The sequence below is a fragment of the Pristis pectinata genome, chromosome 21 (assembly GCF_009764475.1).
Source record: "Pristis pectinata isolate sPriPec2 chromosome 21, sPriPec2.1.pri, whole genome shotgun sequence".
In the NCBI taxonomy this organism is placed as follows: domain Eukaryota; kingdom Metazoa; phylum Chordata; class Chondrichthyes; order Rhinopristiformes; family Pristidae; genus Pristis; species Pristis pectinata.
This window is the reverse complement of record NC_067425.1, coordinates 6,945,826-6,960,713: the sequence shown is the minus strand read 5'-3', so window position 1 is coordinate 6,960,713 and position 14,888 is coordinate 6,945,826. Positions and strand designations below refer to the sequence as shown.

The window sequence follows — 14,888 nt, the reverse complement described above, 5'->3', positions numbered from 1 at the left end:
AAACATTTGAAAATTAGGAAGTCTTCTTTCTGTGAAAAGAGTGCATAGACGGGTCTTACGCCGTTTTTAATTAATTTCACTTGTTTTGGCACAGTTTTCGGTATCCTTCTGTGCTGTGTTTAACCTCTGGGATTTATTTAGCCTATGGGGTCACCTCATGTTGTGCAACAGCTGTGATTAAAAAATAAATCCAAGATAATTTGGGAAGTGAAACATTTTCAGTTCTGCTACATGCTGGATGGAGTGGAACGCTCTCTGCTTTTCTCTGCTTAAACGGAGGTTTTTCCAAAAATTTACTGGCTTCTTTTCCTAACAGGGTTGCCGATAACTGAAGGATAAATGTTTGAAAAAAGTACAGTCATGTTTTATTGGCTTTGCTTTCTGCTGTTTGACTTCTGTCTCTCCAGCATAATAGCAGCTCCTGCTCGTCTCGATACTGGGCATGTGGTACCAATTGAAAGTAACACTTTGACCAGAGAATTCAATATCCCTGAGTTAGAAGAGTATGACTACATCGAACTTGAGGACTACGAGGATGAAGAGGATGTCTACAGCTTTCCTGAAGATGCTTTTGTAAATAAGAAACAATTTGCAGCTTCCAAAACCTCAGATTCCATACGTAAAAAATTCAAGGGCAAGTCCCGGATTCAGCGCCTTGCCTTGGTCAACACCGATTTTGCCTTCAATTTCTACAGGACCTTGCTGAAGTTGCAGCCAAGTGCCAAGAATGTGGTCTTCTCTCCATTTGGGCTCTCCAGCTTGATGGCAATGGTAATGGTGGGGACTGGCAACAGGACCCAGGAGCAGATCTCCCGAGCGCTTGGCTTTGATCAGTTTATCAATACCAAACCAGGGACGGGTAGCGAGGTCCTGCATGATGTCTTCCACAAGCTCATCCACAGGCTCTTCAGACATGACTTTGGATACACGCTTAAAGATTTCTCCGGCATCTACGTCAAGGAGGGCCTGAAGATCAGGAAAACCTTTAAGGATTGGTTAAAACAGTACTATGGGGCACACGCACAGTCTGTGGACTTCTCGGAACCTCATGTCATCACCAAATTCAACCAACTCATTTCAAGGGCCACCAAGGGGAAACTCCAGGATATGGTAAAGGACATTGACCCGCAGACTGTGATGCTCATCTTCCAGGCACTCCATTTCAAAGGTCAGTGCACCGAGACATGTCATTGTCATTATGGCACATCTGTAAAGCTGAGGCAATTTTATTTTTATATCACTAGAGTAATGGTGCTTGCAGTTAATTATGTTCAAATGGTGCAGCAATATCAGGTGAGAGGCAGGTTCATGGTTAAAAGCAGATCTCCACACGTGCCATCCACTGTTAGCTTAGCAGAAGGGTGTACCACTGTCTGGGCTCATCACTGAAGCACATTGAATGGAATGAAATTACTTGTGCAGTAAGATATGAACTAAACTTGCCACAGAAGGTGAAATCTCATAGGTTTCAGTCTAAGTACCCTTCTAACAACATCAGAGTTGTTAATTACTGCCAGTGAACCTCTCCGGCTCTGCAAAAGAACTCTTCCAAGAGTAGAGGCTGCTTCCTGCAGCTAATAATTGTTGGAAGTTTTAAAAAATGTCAACTTTTTAATCTTTCATTAAGTTTATCTTCTGCCTCTTTTTTCTCCCTCTTAATCCAATCTTCCCTTCCCTTTCTGTCCCTGATTTTACACTGAGGTCCCTTGCTCTAATTCACACTTCCATCTCAGTCCCTGTGGTGTTAATTTCACAATCCTTCACTCTGATTACGGAATTACACAGTTGCTTCACTCTGATTACTGACACCCTATTTCTCCTTGATGTAATGTCATCAGCTTGTACTTTCAGAAACTTGGCATGCAAAAAAACAAAGATGTAAGGCCAACCTAATTAATGACAGTCACCATTAGATGACCTGCATAACAAATTATGGCCATTATTAAAAAGACAGTAACAATGACATACTGTTGCTGGATTCACAATAAATATATTACACTATGAAGAGGGTGACATTTCCAAGTACTATAGCAGCATTTTAGTGTTCCAACATGTTGTGCCCCACGGTAAAACATGAAGCTGTGTTGGAAATGAATCACATGCCAACCAGAAGCCAGACATTTCACTTGTAAGGCAAGAGAAAGGGAGGGGTGTGGGCGCAGCAGTAACAATGAAGTAGGAGCCACGTCAGGCTGTTCAGCACTATAGGAAGTAGACCAGTGTCCACCTGCACTCTTGGGCAAGTGTGGTCGGGTGACCAGAGATCTCAGAGGTTGGAGTCCCCATAAACACTACCATAACACTGAAAACCTCCCCCCTGCCTCACCCACAGTCTGCCATCTCCAGAGCTCACGATTGCAATGCTCTCCTGGCTGGACTTATCCTCCACCCTCCAAGGAAGTGAACTCAACCCTGCCTGCCGTATCTTAATTGGCATGATCTCCCCTTCACCCACCACCCCTGTGCTCACTGACTTACATCTGCCCCCAGATCCTGTGGGGCTCAACACTAAAATTATCTTCCTTATAATCTCTTCACTGACTCTGTAATTATCATCAGCTCTATACTCCTCGGTGTTCCTGCATCTCTGAGCTGCTATAAATCCCACCAATCAGTATTCTCAGCCATGCCTTCATCTGTGTGGCCCCTACGCTCTGAAATTCTTTCAGTGCCGCCCTTCCTTCTCTCTCATAGAGTTACACACCAAGGAAACAGGCCTTTCAAACCAACTGGTCCATGCCGACCAAGATGTTCCATCCAAGCTAGTCCCATTTGCCAGCATTTGGCCTATAACCTACTAAACCTTTCCTATCCCTGTACCTGTCCGACTGTCTTTTAAAAGTTGTTATTGTACCTGCCTCAACCACTTCCTCTGGCAGCTCGTTTCACATAGATACCACCCTCTGAGTAAAAAAGTTGTCCCTCAAGTTTCTATTAAATCTTCCCTCTCAGCTTAAACCTGTGCCCTCTAGTTGATTTCCCAACCCTGGGAAAAAGACTGAGCGCATTCACCCTATCTAAGCCCCTCGTGATTTTCTACACCTCTATAAGATCACATCTCAGTCCCCTACATTCTAAGGAATAAAGTCCTAGCCTGTCCAATCTCTCTTACTTGAAGACTGTTTGTAAAACCTTCCTCTTTCAGCAAGGTTTTACTCACCGATCTATCTCCTTTTTGGCTTCTGTCGATTGTTGTCTGATTATACTCCTGTCAAGCGCTTTATTGCCTTTGAACCATCAGTTTGGCCAAGCTTTTAGATACCTATCCCAAAATTGCCTTCAGATGTTCTCTATGAATAATGATATCTGACTCTTCTCAGGTTTGAGGATGTCTTGCTTCCACTTCTGCCTGAGGGGTGGAAGATGCCTGTGCATAAATGCTTTTAACACAGGGTAGCCACTACACAGTAGCTAGAATATGAACTTGACAGAGGGAGGTCTCGGCCCAAAACAATTGGAGACAAGCCTCTGCTGCAGGCTGGGTTATCATGCACTCAAGCACATATGTGGCCACGCACGCACAAGTACACACATGAACACGTACACAGATCAGTACACACAAATGCACTCTAACCACACACAATCTACACAACATACATACTCTTACAACTTGCCACCACCCTATTCCCCTCCCTCCTCAAGTCATCTCTCCCCATCCCTTGCCTAAACTCCCTCAGTCTCCCTTCAAACCTACCCCCTTTGCACTCAACTTGCTTTCAACTCTCTCCCTCTTCCCCCTTCCTTCTCCAACCCCAACCCCTCTAGCTGCCATCGCACTACATTCACCAGCCACTCGCCATCTCCCAAGGTAAGGCCAACCCCTATCAGCCTTTCCATGGCCACACCCAATCAGCCTGCCCTGCTCTCAGCAGCTGTGCTGCCCAAGGACAAACCCAGACGCCTCTCTTGAGAAATGCCTCAGGGTGCTTTAATGTGTTAAAGGTACTATGTAAATGTAAGGCATTGTTATTGGTACTTGAATGTCCATGTGGGAGGCAGAAATTCGGTTGGATATCAGGCAATTCCCCTGTGGGGAATTGCCTGATATCCAACTGAAACAGAACTGGTCTCTATGTTTAACATTGGCTACTGGTTTAGCTTAGCCTAAATGACAAGCACAGGTTCTGACACTTGAATCTGGCTTTGTCCTTGTTCTGAGACACACCATCCACAGTCTATGTTACTGGGTCACTTCCAGACACAGCATGGTATTAACTAGAGGGGGTATTAAACAGCACCAATTAAAACAACATGCTATTTCCAGAAACTTGGACACAGGAACAGAGAACAAGGCGGCAATGCATTAATTGCATCTGTTTATATAGCAACATGAAAATCATGGAAAATTCTAATCATATTTTACTAGTGGAGAGAATCCAAATTTCACATATGTTACTCCAATATATACAGTATATGTGTACTGTCTGCGGTAAACTTTGTGGGAGATAATATCCAACTTTGAATCTTTTTTTGATTTCCAATGACATTCCTCTCCTAAAGCCATGATTCCTTCAGTTCATCCAGTCTTTCCAAATCTGCCACCTTAATTACATGCCAGCCAAGAAGGTCACACCCTCACCTCTCACACTGAAAGTTTATTGAGTCATACAGCACGTAAACAGGCCCTTCGGCCCAACTGGCCCATACCGACAGAGATCCCCCATCTAAGCTGGTCCCATTTGCCTGCATTTGGCCCATACCCCTCTAAACCTTTTCTATCCATGTACCTGTCCAAATGCATTTTAAATGTTGTTAATGTACCTGCCTCAACCACTTCCTCTGGCAGCTCATTCCATATACACACCACCCTCTGGGTGAAGAAGTTGCCTCTCAGGTTCCGATTAAATCTCTCCCCTCTCACCTTAAACCTGTGCCCTCTAGTTCTTGATTCCCCAACCCTGGGAAACAGACTGAGTGCAATCACACTGTCTATGCTCCTCAATGTGGGTTGAAAATCCATGTAGAATTTGGGCGACCTCTACAGCTAACCAATTGTGTTCTCTCACCTATTATCAAACACTTCCATGTTCCAGAAGGGAGATCACCAAGAATTTTTCTTCTCCTTGAGAAATGGGGCTAATTGTGATAAAAACAATTAATTTAGTCCAGGTGCCAGTCTGTGGCTTTCTCATCTGCAACACCTAGAATAATCTTTAGATCACTTGGGTTTCAACCACCTTCATACAGTTTTTTCCTGAACTCATAACGTGATATCTTATGTAACACTGATTCATTAAATCCATGAAAGGCAAAATACTATAAAGCAGCAATGGCACAGATGGGTGATTCAGGCCAACTGGTTCCTGTGCGTGTCATCATGTCTTTTACCAGTTCTTCAAATAACTCAATCCTTTCTCTTTGATGAACTCCACCACATCCCCCCCACCACTGCCCCCATCTCCCTCTTTCTCTCTCCCTCTCTCTCTCTCTCTCTCTCGGTCTCTCTCTATGTCCTCCCCCTCTATTTATCTCAACTACCCCTTGCAATTGAACTCCACATTCCAACTACTATGAAGTTAAGAAGCTTTTCCTGAATTCACTGATTTATTGTCTTATAGCCATGGCCCTAGTTCTGGCCTTAGCCCCAATTGGAAACATCTTCTCTATAACCATCATGCCAAAGCCTTTCACAACACTGAACATTTCCACCAAGTCATCCCTTAATTTTCTCTTATTTAGAGAAAAGAACCACAGCCTGCTCTCTATCTCTCTCTCACTCTTCTTTCTTCTGATATCATTACAGCAACTATTTGTTCCTTCAATGGTGACTCTGTATCCTCACTATACAATAGTAAATAAGGCTGTTAACATTTCTCTAAGCACAATCTTACATATTTATTACAATACAGAAGCAGGCCATTTGACCATATGGTCCATACTGGCTCTGAGCAGAGCAATCCCCATCAGTCCCGTTTATCCCCTCCTCATTTCCTTAAAGTCCTGCACTTATTCCCTCTCACATACCCACTCACCTGCACCAAGCGGTAATTTATAGGAACCAATTGGTTTGTTGGAGGAAACTCCAGCGCCCAGCAGAAACTCATGCAGTGATGGGAAGAACATGAAAACTCCACATAGAAAGCACCCGAGGTCAGGATTGAACTCAAGTCCCCGGAGCTGTGAGGCAACAGTACTAATTGCCATGCTACCATGTCAATCCAACTGAGGTCCTACAGAAGTTTAACAATTAAAACAGAAGCTACAGAAGCTTCCCTCTCTCTACAACTTGTACTTTTTATGTTCCATTTAATGTTAAGTCTTGTAATAATTTAGTTTATACATGGAACTATTAACAACAAAAACTGTAGCATCACTTCTCCTTGCAACCTAGGTTACACACGGCTACAAACACATAAATGAACACTGTTTCTTAATTCTGCTAAGGATAGTGACAGAGAAGATTGTTTCCTAGGTCATACAATTCAACTTTATTGTGGTACCTTAGACTCTAATACCTTGACGTTATGTATTTGAGTATGAGGTTCCCCATTTAACACAAATTTGCAGTTCCATCGTTTGTTTTACCAGAAGCTTCATCTCTGGATGAATAGCAGTCAAAGTGGTTGCATGCGATCACCACTTGCGTTAATGTACCCGTAGCAGAGTTTCCAGGGCACATTTTAAAGTACAAGGAGATTTAAGATCCAAGAGTTAAGAGGCAGGAAACAGATTTCAGAGGGTGCAGCAACTGTGAATGTTGATGAATTCTTGTATGGAAAGTTTCTTTGAAACATACATCCCACTACTGTAGCTTCTGTTTTAATTGGATATAACCTGGCAATATTCACAGACTTCTTTTCAAAGCGTGTGCAGAACACATTAGAACCTCAAAGAGTAATATAGTGCAGAGAAAGACTGTTTGACCCATTATGTCTGCTGGCTCTTTGAAATTACCATTTAATTGACTTCAATCCCTCCTGCTTTCCCTGTAACTCAGCAGAATGTTTTCCCTTTCCAAGTAAATATACAATTCCCTTTTGAACATTACTATTGAATCTGCTTCCACTAGCCTTTCCAGATCATTACATGCAGCTGCGTAAAATAAATGTCTCTGAATCCCCCACTCATGCCAATTATCTTAACTTTGTCTCCTCTGGTTACTGACCACCCCCCCCCCCCCCCACCCCATCACCTTGCCTTGTATTTTCGATCAAAACCAATAATTTTATACAGTCCTTTTAAGTCTCTCCTTGACCTTCTCTGCTCTAAGGAGGACAACCCCAACCTTTCCAATCTCTCTCTCTCTCCTCATTCTTAGACTCCTGGCAAAGCTGGGCTTCATCACCCACTCACTGTTGTTAGCAACTTTCAAAACAAGACCCCACCCACCCCAACAGCACATAAACATTGACAGAAATTACACCATGCCTGTGATTTGTGACAATGAGAAATATACCAATGTGATCAGAAACACGAGAATATTTCTGAAACTATTTCATTATAAAATATATTTGCTTCAATGGATAGACTGAGGCATGCAGATCAATAAAAAAGACACATTATCTTGAGCTTTTCACAATGTTCCTAAGTGCTTTACAGTTAATAAAGTACTTTGGAAGTGCAATCATTGTTGTAAATATGGGAAATGCGGCTGCTAATTGGCACACAGCAAACACCTTCAAACAGTAATATATTTACTGGCCAACCTGTTTGAATTATGTTTTCTTACAATATGGAAGGAGGCAATTTGGCCCATTAAGTCAAAGCAATCCCATTCGTCCAATTCCCCCATTTATTTCCCTTTAGCCTACTGTCTCCCACATGCCCACTGGAAACAGGACACATGGGGTGGGGGGAGGGGGGGTGGGGGTGGGATTCCTAGCTCTCCTTTGAAGTAGTGATGTTTGATCTTTTGCTTTCGAGGACAAACGGGGATTTGTTTTAAGGTCACTCCCTTCTATGGCACTGGAGTGCCAACCTGATTTTTACACTTTTGGGCAGGGTTCTGAACCAATGGTCTTCTGGCTCAGTACTGAGGGATTCACCCACAGGGCCACTCGTCACCCCCAAAGCTCGACATCCTGGCGTGCCCTGCACTAGCTGATCCTGGTTAGATAATAATTGCTCCAAAGCTATGGAGGTAAAAATTATGAGTTGGAACTCCCACCTCTGCTTCCTTCATCAGGATCCATCATTAAGGACCTTACGACCCATCACTAAGGATCCTTAGGGTCCATCACTAAGGACTCTAAGCACCTGGGACATGCCCTCTTCATGGTACTACTATTGGGGAGGAGGTACAGGAGTCTGAAGACCCCCACTCAACGTTTCAGAAACAGCCATCAGATTTCTGAACAGTCCATGAACCCATGAACACTACCTCGGTATTCCTCTTTTGCACTGTTTATTTATTTTTGTAACTTATAATCATTTTTATGTTTTTATGTCTTGCACTGTACTGCTGCTGCAAAATAACAAACTTCACGTCAGTCGTCAGTGATAATAAACCTGCTTCTGATTCTGGCTCAAAGTATCTGCCCACAGACACAATCCAGCTATTCGTCAGCTGTTAATGCTCCAGGAGCTCCTAGCTAATGAAAAGAGTTGAGAAGATCAGAGTCAAGGAGCCACAGAGTCACACAGCATGGAAACAGGCCCTTCGGCCCACTGAGTCCATATGACAATCGACCACCCATTTACAGTAATTCTACATTAATCCCATGTTCTATTCTCATCAACCACCCCCCCACCCCCCCACACACACACAGATTCTGCCACTTATTTACACACTTGGGACAATTTACAGCAGCCAATTGACCAACCAACCCACCGTCGATGGGGTATGGGAGGAAAACAGAGCACCCGGGGGAACCCCACACCGTCACAGGGAGAACTTGCAAACCCCACAGAAAGCTCCTGAGCTCTGCCACTGTTAGGCAGCGGCTCAACTAGCTGCACCACTCTGCTGCCTCAAAGTGTTGGTATTGGTTTATTATTGTCACTTGTACCGAGGTACAGTGAAAAACTTGTCTTGCATACCGATCATACAGGCCAATTCATTAAACAGTGCAGTTACATTGAGTTAGTACAGAGTGCACTGAGATAATACAAACTGCATTGAGTTAGTACAGAGTGCATTAAGGTAGTACAGGTAAAAACAATAACAGTACAGAGTCACAGCTACAGAGAAAGTGCAGTGCAATAAGGTGCAAGGTCACAACAAGGTAGATTGTGAGGTCAGAGTCCATCTCATTGTATAAGGGAACCATTCCATAGTCTTATCACAGTGGGGTAGAAGCTGTCTTTATGTCTGGTGGTATGTGCCCTCAGGCTCCTGTATCTTCTACCCGATGGAAGAGGAGAGAAGAGAGAATGACCCGGGTGGGTGGGGTCTTTGATTATGCTGGCTGCTTCACCAAGACAGCAAGAGATATACACAGAGTCCAAGGAGGGGAGGCTGGTGTCCGTGATGCTCTGGGCTGTGTCCACAACTTTCTGCAGTCTCTTGCGGTCCTGGGCAGAGCAGTTGCCGTACCAAGCCATGTTGGATGAATCACTGTTGTGCAGAACAAGAATCTATTCAGTCCATCACGTCCATGAAAGAGCTATTTAATTAGTACCACTCACCTGCTCTTTCCCAGTAGACCTTTTTTTTATTGTAAAGAAACAGCAGTCAGGTACTTTCATGCAATCAAGAACTGTGAATCCAATGATCCAAATACCCTAGGGTTTCTTTTAACCACAAAACAATTCAAAGATGCTTAAGGGATGCTGCAATTGTGATCAACCCCAGCCATATCTTTTGAACAATACGTGTACTGGGAGACGTCTCTGCTATCATTTGGATCAGCGCAGTAACTAATGTGATCATTTTCCACACCGTTATCAACCTCGCTGGTGTCATCAATCTTAACTCGCAGTGTAGTGCTACAAGGCTGTTATTACTCTGCCAATCCATTCTGTTTGCAGGCTTGTGGGAGCATAAGTTTATTAAAAGCAAGACGGCCATGCTCCATTTCCACACCAGCCGGACGGCAGTGGTGAAGGTGCCGATGATGTATGTCAGAGCGACCATGCTTGCCACCATGGATCATACCCACGAGTGCGATGTCATCAGTCTCCCTTACAGTGCCAATGCCAGCATGCTGGTTGTGGTTCCCTACAAAACCTCTGGGCTGAGGCACATTGAGAGAGAACTCAGCTGGGAAATGGTTGACAATTGGCTCAAGGACATGACAAACAGGTAGTGTGACGAATGTGTTGAAAGTGCACCCACTTATATGATCTCATCAACTGTTCTTCAAGTTAATTGCTCAGAAGGTGGGACATTTGTGTGTGTTTGCATCCATTTGTTTATCTGCAGGTTTATATTTTCCACCTGATTCTAGATCCCTGGGAGGGCAGTGCAAACCTTGAGCAAAGAAAAACAAACTGCTGGAGGAACTCAGTGGGTCAGGCAGGACCTATGGAGGGAAATGGGCAGTCGACGTTTCGGGTCGAGACCCTTCATCTCGACTGAATGAGTAGAGGGGAGGTAGCCAATATAAAGAGGTGAGGGGGGAGGGGTGGAGCAAGAGCAGGCAAGTGATAGGTGGATCCGGGTGAGGAAACACAAGAGGGACTGCAGATGCTAGAACCTGGAGCAACACACACAAAACACTGGAGGAACACAGCAGGTCAGGCAGCATCTATGGACGGAAATGAACAGTCGACGTTTTGGGTCGAGACCCTTCCTCGACCCGAAACGTCGACTGTTTATTTCCTTCCATAGACGAGTTCTGCTGAGTTCCTCCAGAATTTTGTGTGTGTTGATCCATGTGAGGAGGTGCGATTGGCAGATGGAGTCAGGTAGGGGAGGGAAGGGTGGAAATAGTGACCGAGGCTGGGAGGGGATAGGTGGAGGCAACAAAGGGCTGCAGATGATGGAATCTGATAGGAGAGGAAGGTGGAGCATGGAACCAAATGAGGGTGGTGGGGAGGGCAGATGAGAACAGTGGTGGGGGGGGAACCAATGGGAGGACTTTGAATTCATATCCCAGTGCCAGAGAACAGAACATACTTCATATTTTGTATCCCTTATCCACCTTCTCAGGTGAATGGTAAAGAAATGCTGATACAGGGGAGTTGTTGTTGGCATCCTGGCAATTGTTTCTCTCCACTGTTGCTGAGGGAAACAGCTTACCTGGGCCATCATCACAGTGTTGCTTGTAGGAACTCGCTGTGAGCTGATTGGGTTGTATATTTACTGTGTTACAACAATTTCAAAATTCCAATATACATCATTGGTGGAAACTGCTTTGGAGCGTCCTAAAAGTAGCACTAGGTATCTTTTACTAGGTTAACCACTTTATAGGTTGGATGTGGGTTGAAGCTCCCTTTACTGCAGTCCATTGATGTACTTCATGTCCAACCTCATCTTCCTCTTCCCCTATTTCTGTTTCCTCTCACCTGTAACCCTCAGGAACAAAATTGCCCATTGTGATTTATTTCAAATCACAGCCCATGGAAACCGGGCAAACGCAGGCATTAAATCATCTTTCAGCCTTCAATGAATGACCTGAATTTCATCAGGCTGAGCTCGATTTGAACTCAGTTTCTAGTAATGAAAGGATTTACGACTACACCAGTTGTAAGATTGAAAACCCGAAATCTGATGCTGCCAACACACTTTCTAGTTATCGCCAGCAGTAAAATACGTCCAATACGCTTCACTGCTAACCTTTAAAGGGCAGTTTGAACCGTGATGATGTCAGGTTTCCATGCACCACATTCATTATCATCACAATCTCTCAGTGATACTGCAAGTCTGGGGCTCTCCACTTCTCATTGCATGCCTTATTCAGGGACATAAGGACAAAGATGATAGTGGGGTGAGCAAACTGAACAGTTAAGTAATTGCAGTAATCAAGTTAAAGTTTATTAAACTTATTACAACCTAACAGTGGAACTTGCACACAATGCTCATAATCAGGACAAGAAACATCTGGATTAAGTTTTGTAGCCAACTCTGGTCACGTGTAAATACTTAGCTTCAGCAATGGGTATTAACTTTCTTTGGCCAGTGGTGTGGTGCTGTGTTGCTGGTGTGACATCAAAGTAAACTCCTGCCGATTTCCTCAGATGAAAGTAAAAGATCTCACAGTTCTATTTTGAAGAGCAGGGGAGGCATCCCAGGAGGTTTTGTGAATATTAGTGCCTAAATTAACATTTAAAAAAAGACAGATGATATCATATCGCTGCTTGTGAGACCTTACTGTGCTCCGTCCCCACACTCACGTTAAACGCACTGGGACCCCCGTCCCCACACTCACATTAAACACACTGGGACACCGTCCCCACTCATGTTAAACACACTGGGACCCCCGTCCCCACACACGTTAAACACACTGGGACCCCGTCCCCACTCACGTTAAACACACTGGGACCCCCGTCCCCACACTCACGTTAAACACACTGGGACCCCGTCCCCACTCATGTTAAACACACTGGGATCCCCGTCCCCACACTCACGTTAAACACTCTGGGACCCCGTCCCCACACTCAAGTTAAACACATTGGGATCCCGTCCCCACACTCACGTTAAACACACTGGGACCCCATCCCCACACTCACGTTAAACACATCAGGACCCTGTTCCAGTGCTCCCTTTACATTTACCTGGTTTACTGGAAAACATATTATTTTGTAACATCTAAAAAAAGGTGAATTAAAATTGTGTTGGTGAATTAATAGGAGTAATATTCAATAGTCAAGAAAATCCACCAGCCTAGCACCACCAAGAGTGCCGGATTATTGGAATTTTACAGACCACCCCAGTGTAATGAGCAGGCTCCTTTTTCACCGACGTGCATAAGTTGATTTTGTCCATTGGTCAGAAAACACACAAAAATCCCTCAATACGGTAACCACACTCCGACAATATTGTGATGAATGGCAGCAAAAGCACATAAGACTGATAAGAAACGATAATGACTAAAAATGGAGCGAGATGGGAAACCGATTCTGTTATTCATAGGAACGCACGTATCTGTGTATGTCAGACTTTTGAATTTAATAATGTTACAGGAGCTCAGAGAATGTAAGGGTGTCCATAAGATGGGCATTCGTAACCCAGGGTCGGCCTGTACTTCTTTCTCTACTGATGTGAATGTATATCTCTAGCTATCAGATCCTGTCATCCTCTGTAGGGACCTCTATATAGTGCCTGACCTCAACCTTGTATTCATTGCATTAATAGATAGCCCAAGCAGTTGGTGCTTAGAATGATTAGAAGAAGAGGGTAGGTGGAGAGAACCTTTAGCCTCTGGTGGGAAAGCACAGGACAAGAGGGACATAATATTAACACTTGGCTATACAGGGATGGTGCCAGGCAGTATCTTTTCACACATGCAGTAGTAAAATCTAGAACCTCACCCACCAAAAGAGTTATTACAGCCACAAACCTCCAGAAGACTGTGTGATTTTTATTAGTAAAGCACATCAACGGGTGTAGGACCAAGGTGGGTAGATGGAATTAAAATTCAGATTACCCCTGATCTATATTGAGTGCTGGAACAAGAATGTTGAGTTGAACGGCCATGCTCCAAGCCTGCACTACACCAAAACTTCCCAGCACAATTCAAGCCAAGGTTGAATTATTCATCCCTGAACAGAAGAGGTGAGGAAGGATTCCCTAGGACTATGGTTGCTTTGGATATGAAGGGAATGGTTATGAGGTTAGTGCAGGAAAGTGGCATTGAAATAATAAATCAGCTACTACCTTATTCAATGGTGGAGCAGACACAAGGGGCCAAATGGCCTTCTTGTGATTCGAAGTCTTGTGTTGTGTGGATGTGGGTCAATTGGAGGATTGGCTTCTGCTTTGATAACCTAGACATCTGTCAGCGCTCACTCACACATGGCCAAGTCTTTCAAACTGAACAGTGTCTTTTACTGAGAGTTGTAAGGTATGGAATTCACTTCTAAGGTAAAGCAGAAGTTATTTTAATGTTGAACCCTATTGGATGGAGGAAAGGGAAAAAAGTTGAAGAAATGTGGGAATAGGGTGGGGTAAATGTGATTCAGACGATTTGCTCAGTTGGAAGGAAAAGAGTAAGGCAGACTAGATGGGCTGAGTGGCCAGTTCCTCTGTTGTCATACTGATCAGGAGAGGGGAGAAAAGTAAAGAGAAAAAAAGAGCACTAGAATTTCACACAACCCGACTGTTCACATACAAGGTAATTTGTAGTAGGTCCCTATAGGGGAATAAATAAAAAATTTATAATTTTAACATTTAAAATTTAGAGTAGTCAATTGAAATTTAAAACCCAATTAACATTTACAACCTACTTTAAAATGGTACAGATACTAACGTGGGACTAAATCTAATAGGCCAACATCAAGCTGCTAGGAGCAGGTATTTTATTAAACATTTTTTTTAAAAAGGATGAGCAATGGAAAGAGATAATTCATCTTACGGTTACAGGCAATTTTATTCTTTTCTTCAGTTCCCTGAACTATTTAAAAAAAATACATATGCTATTAGAATCAGTTTTGTGATTGGTCCAATAAGTCTTCCTACGTTTCCTCATATGATCTCCCCTCCTCCAGAGCAGCAACTTACGGAGGTATAAAGAATGAACTTGTATTGATATAGTGATGTTCCTTTTTTTCTGTGATAAGTTCTAATGTGCTTCAGAACTGGTAAATTATATTTAAAATATAGTAACTGCTGTTGCATAGATTAAAAAGGAAAGGTATGATCATCAGCAAGTTAAATGTTTAGATAATTAATTTATGTGGCATTGATTAATGCAAGAATGTTGGCAGTCACACTCCAAGATCTCCTTGTAGGTAGGATCTTGTTTACAGTATAATTTGAAAGATTCCATTCTAATCAGCTTAGATTCTGCGACCCAGTCCTGGAGTAGGAATTGGCTATCTGAGTATGATTAGTGAGCCAAGCTCAC

General features: G+C 43.5%; 1 protein-coding gene across 1 annotated transcript in view; it reads left to right on the top strand.

Moving 5' to 3' along the window:
• Window positions 1–239: 239 nt before the first annotated feature.
• LOC127581314 (heparin cofactor 2-like) overlaps window positions 240–14,888 on the top strand; it is a 28,590-nt gene continuing 13,941 nt past the window's right edge. Inside the window, exons 1-2 of the mRNA XM_052035599.1 lie at window positions 240–1,168; window positions 9,910–10,183. Of these exons, the coding sequence (XP_051891559.1) occupies window positions 340–1,168; window positions 9,910–10,183 (1,103 nt within the window). The 5' untranslated portion in view covers window positions 240–339. The remainder of the gene's footprint in view (window positions 1,169–9,909; window positions 10,184–14,888) is intronic.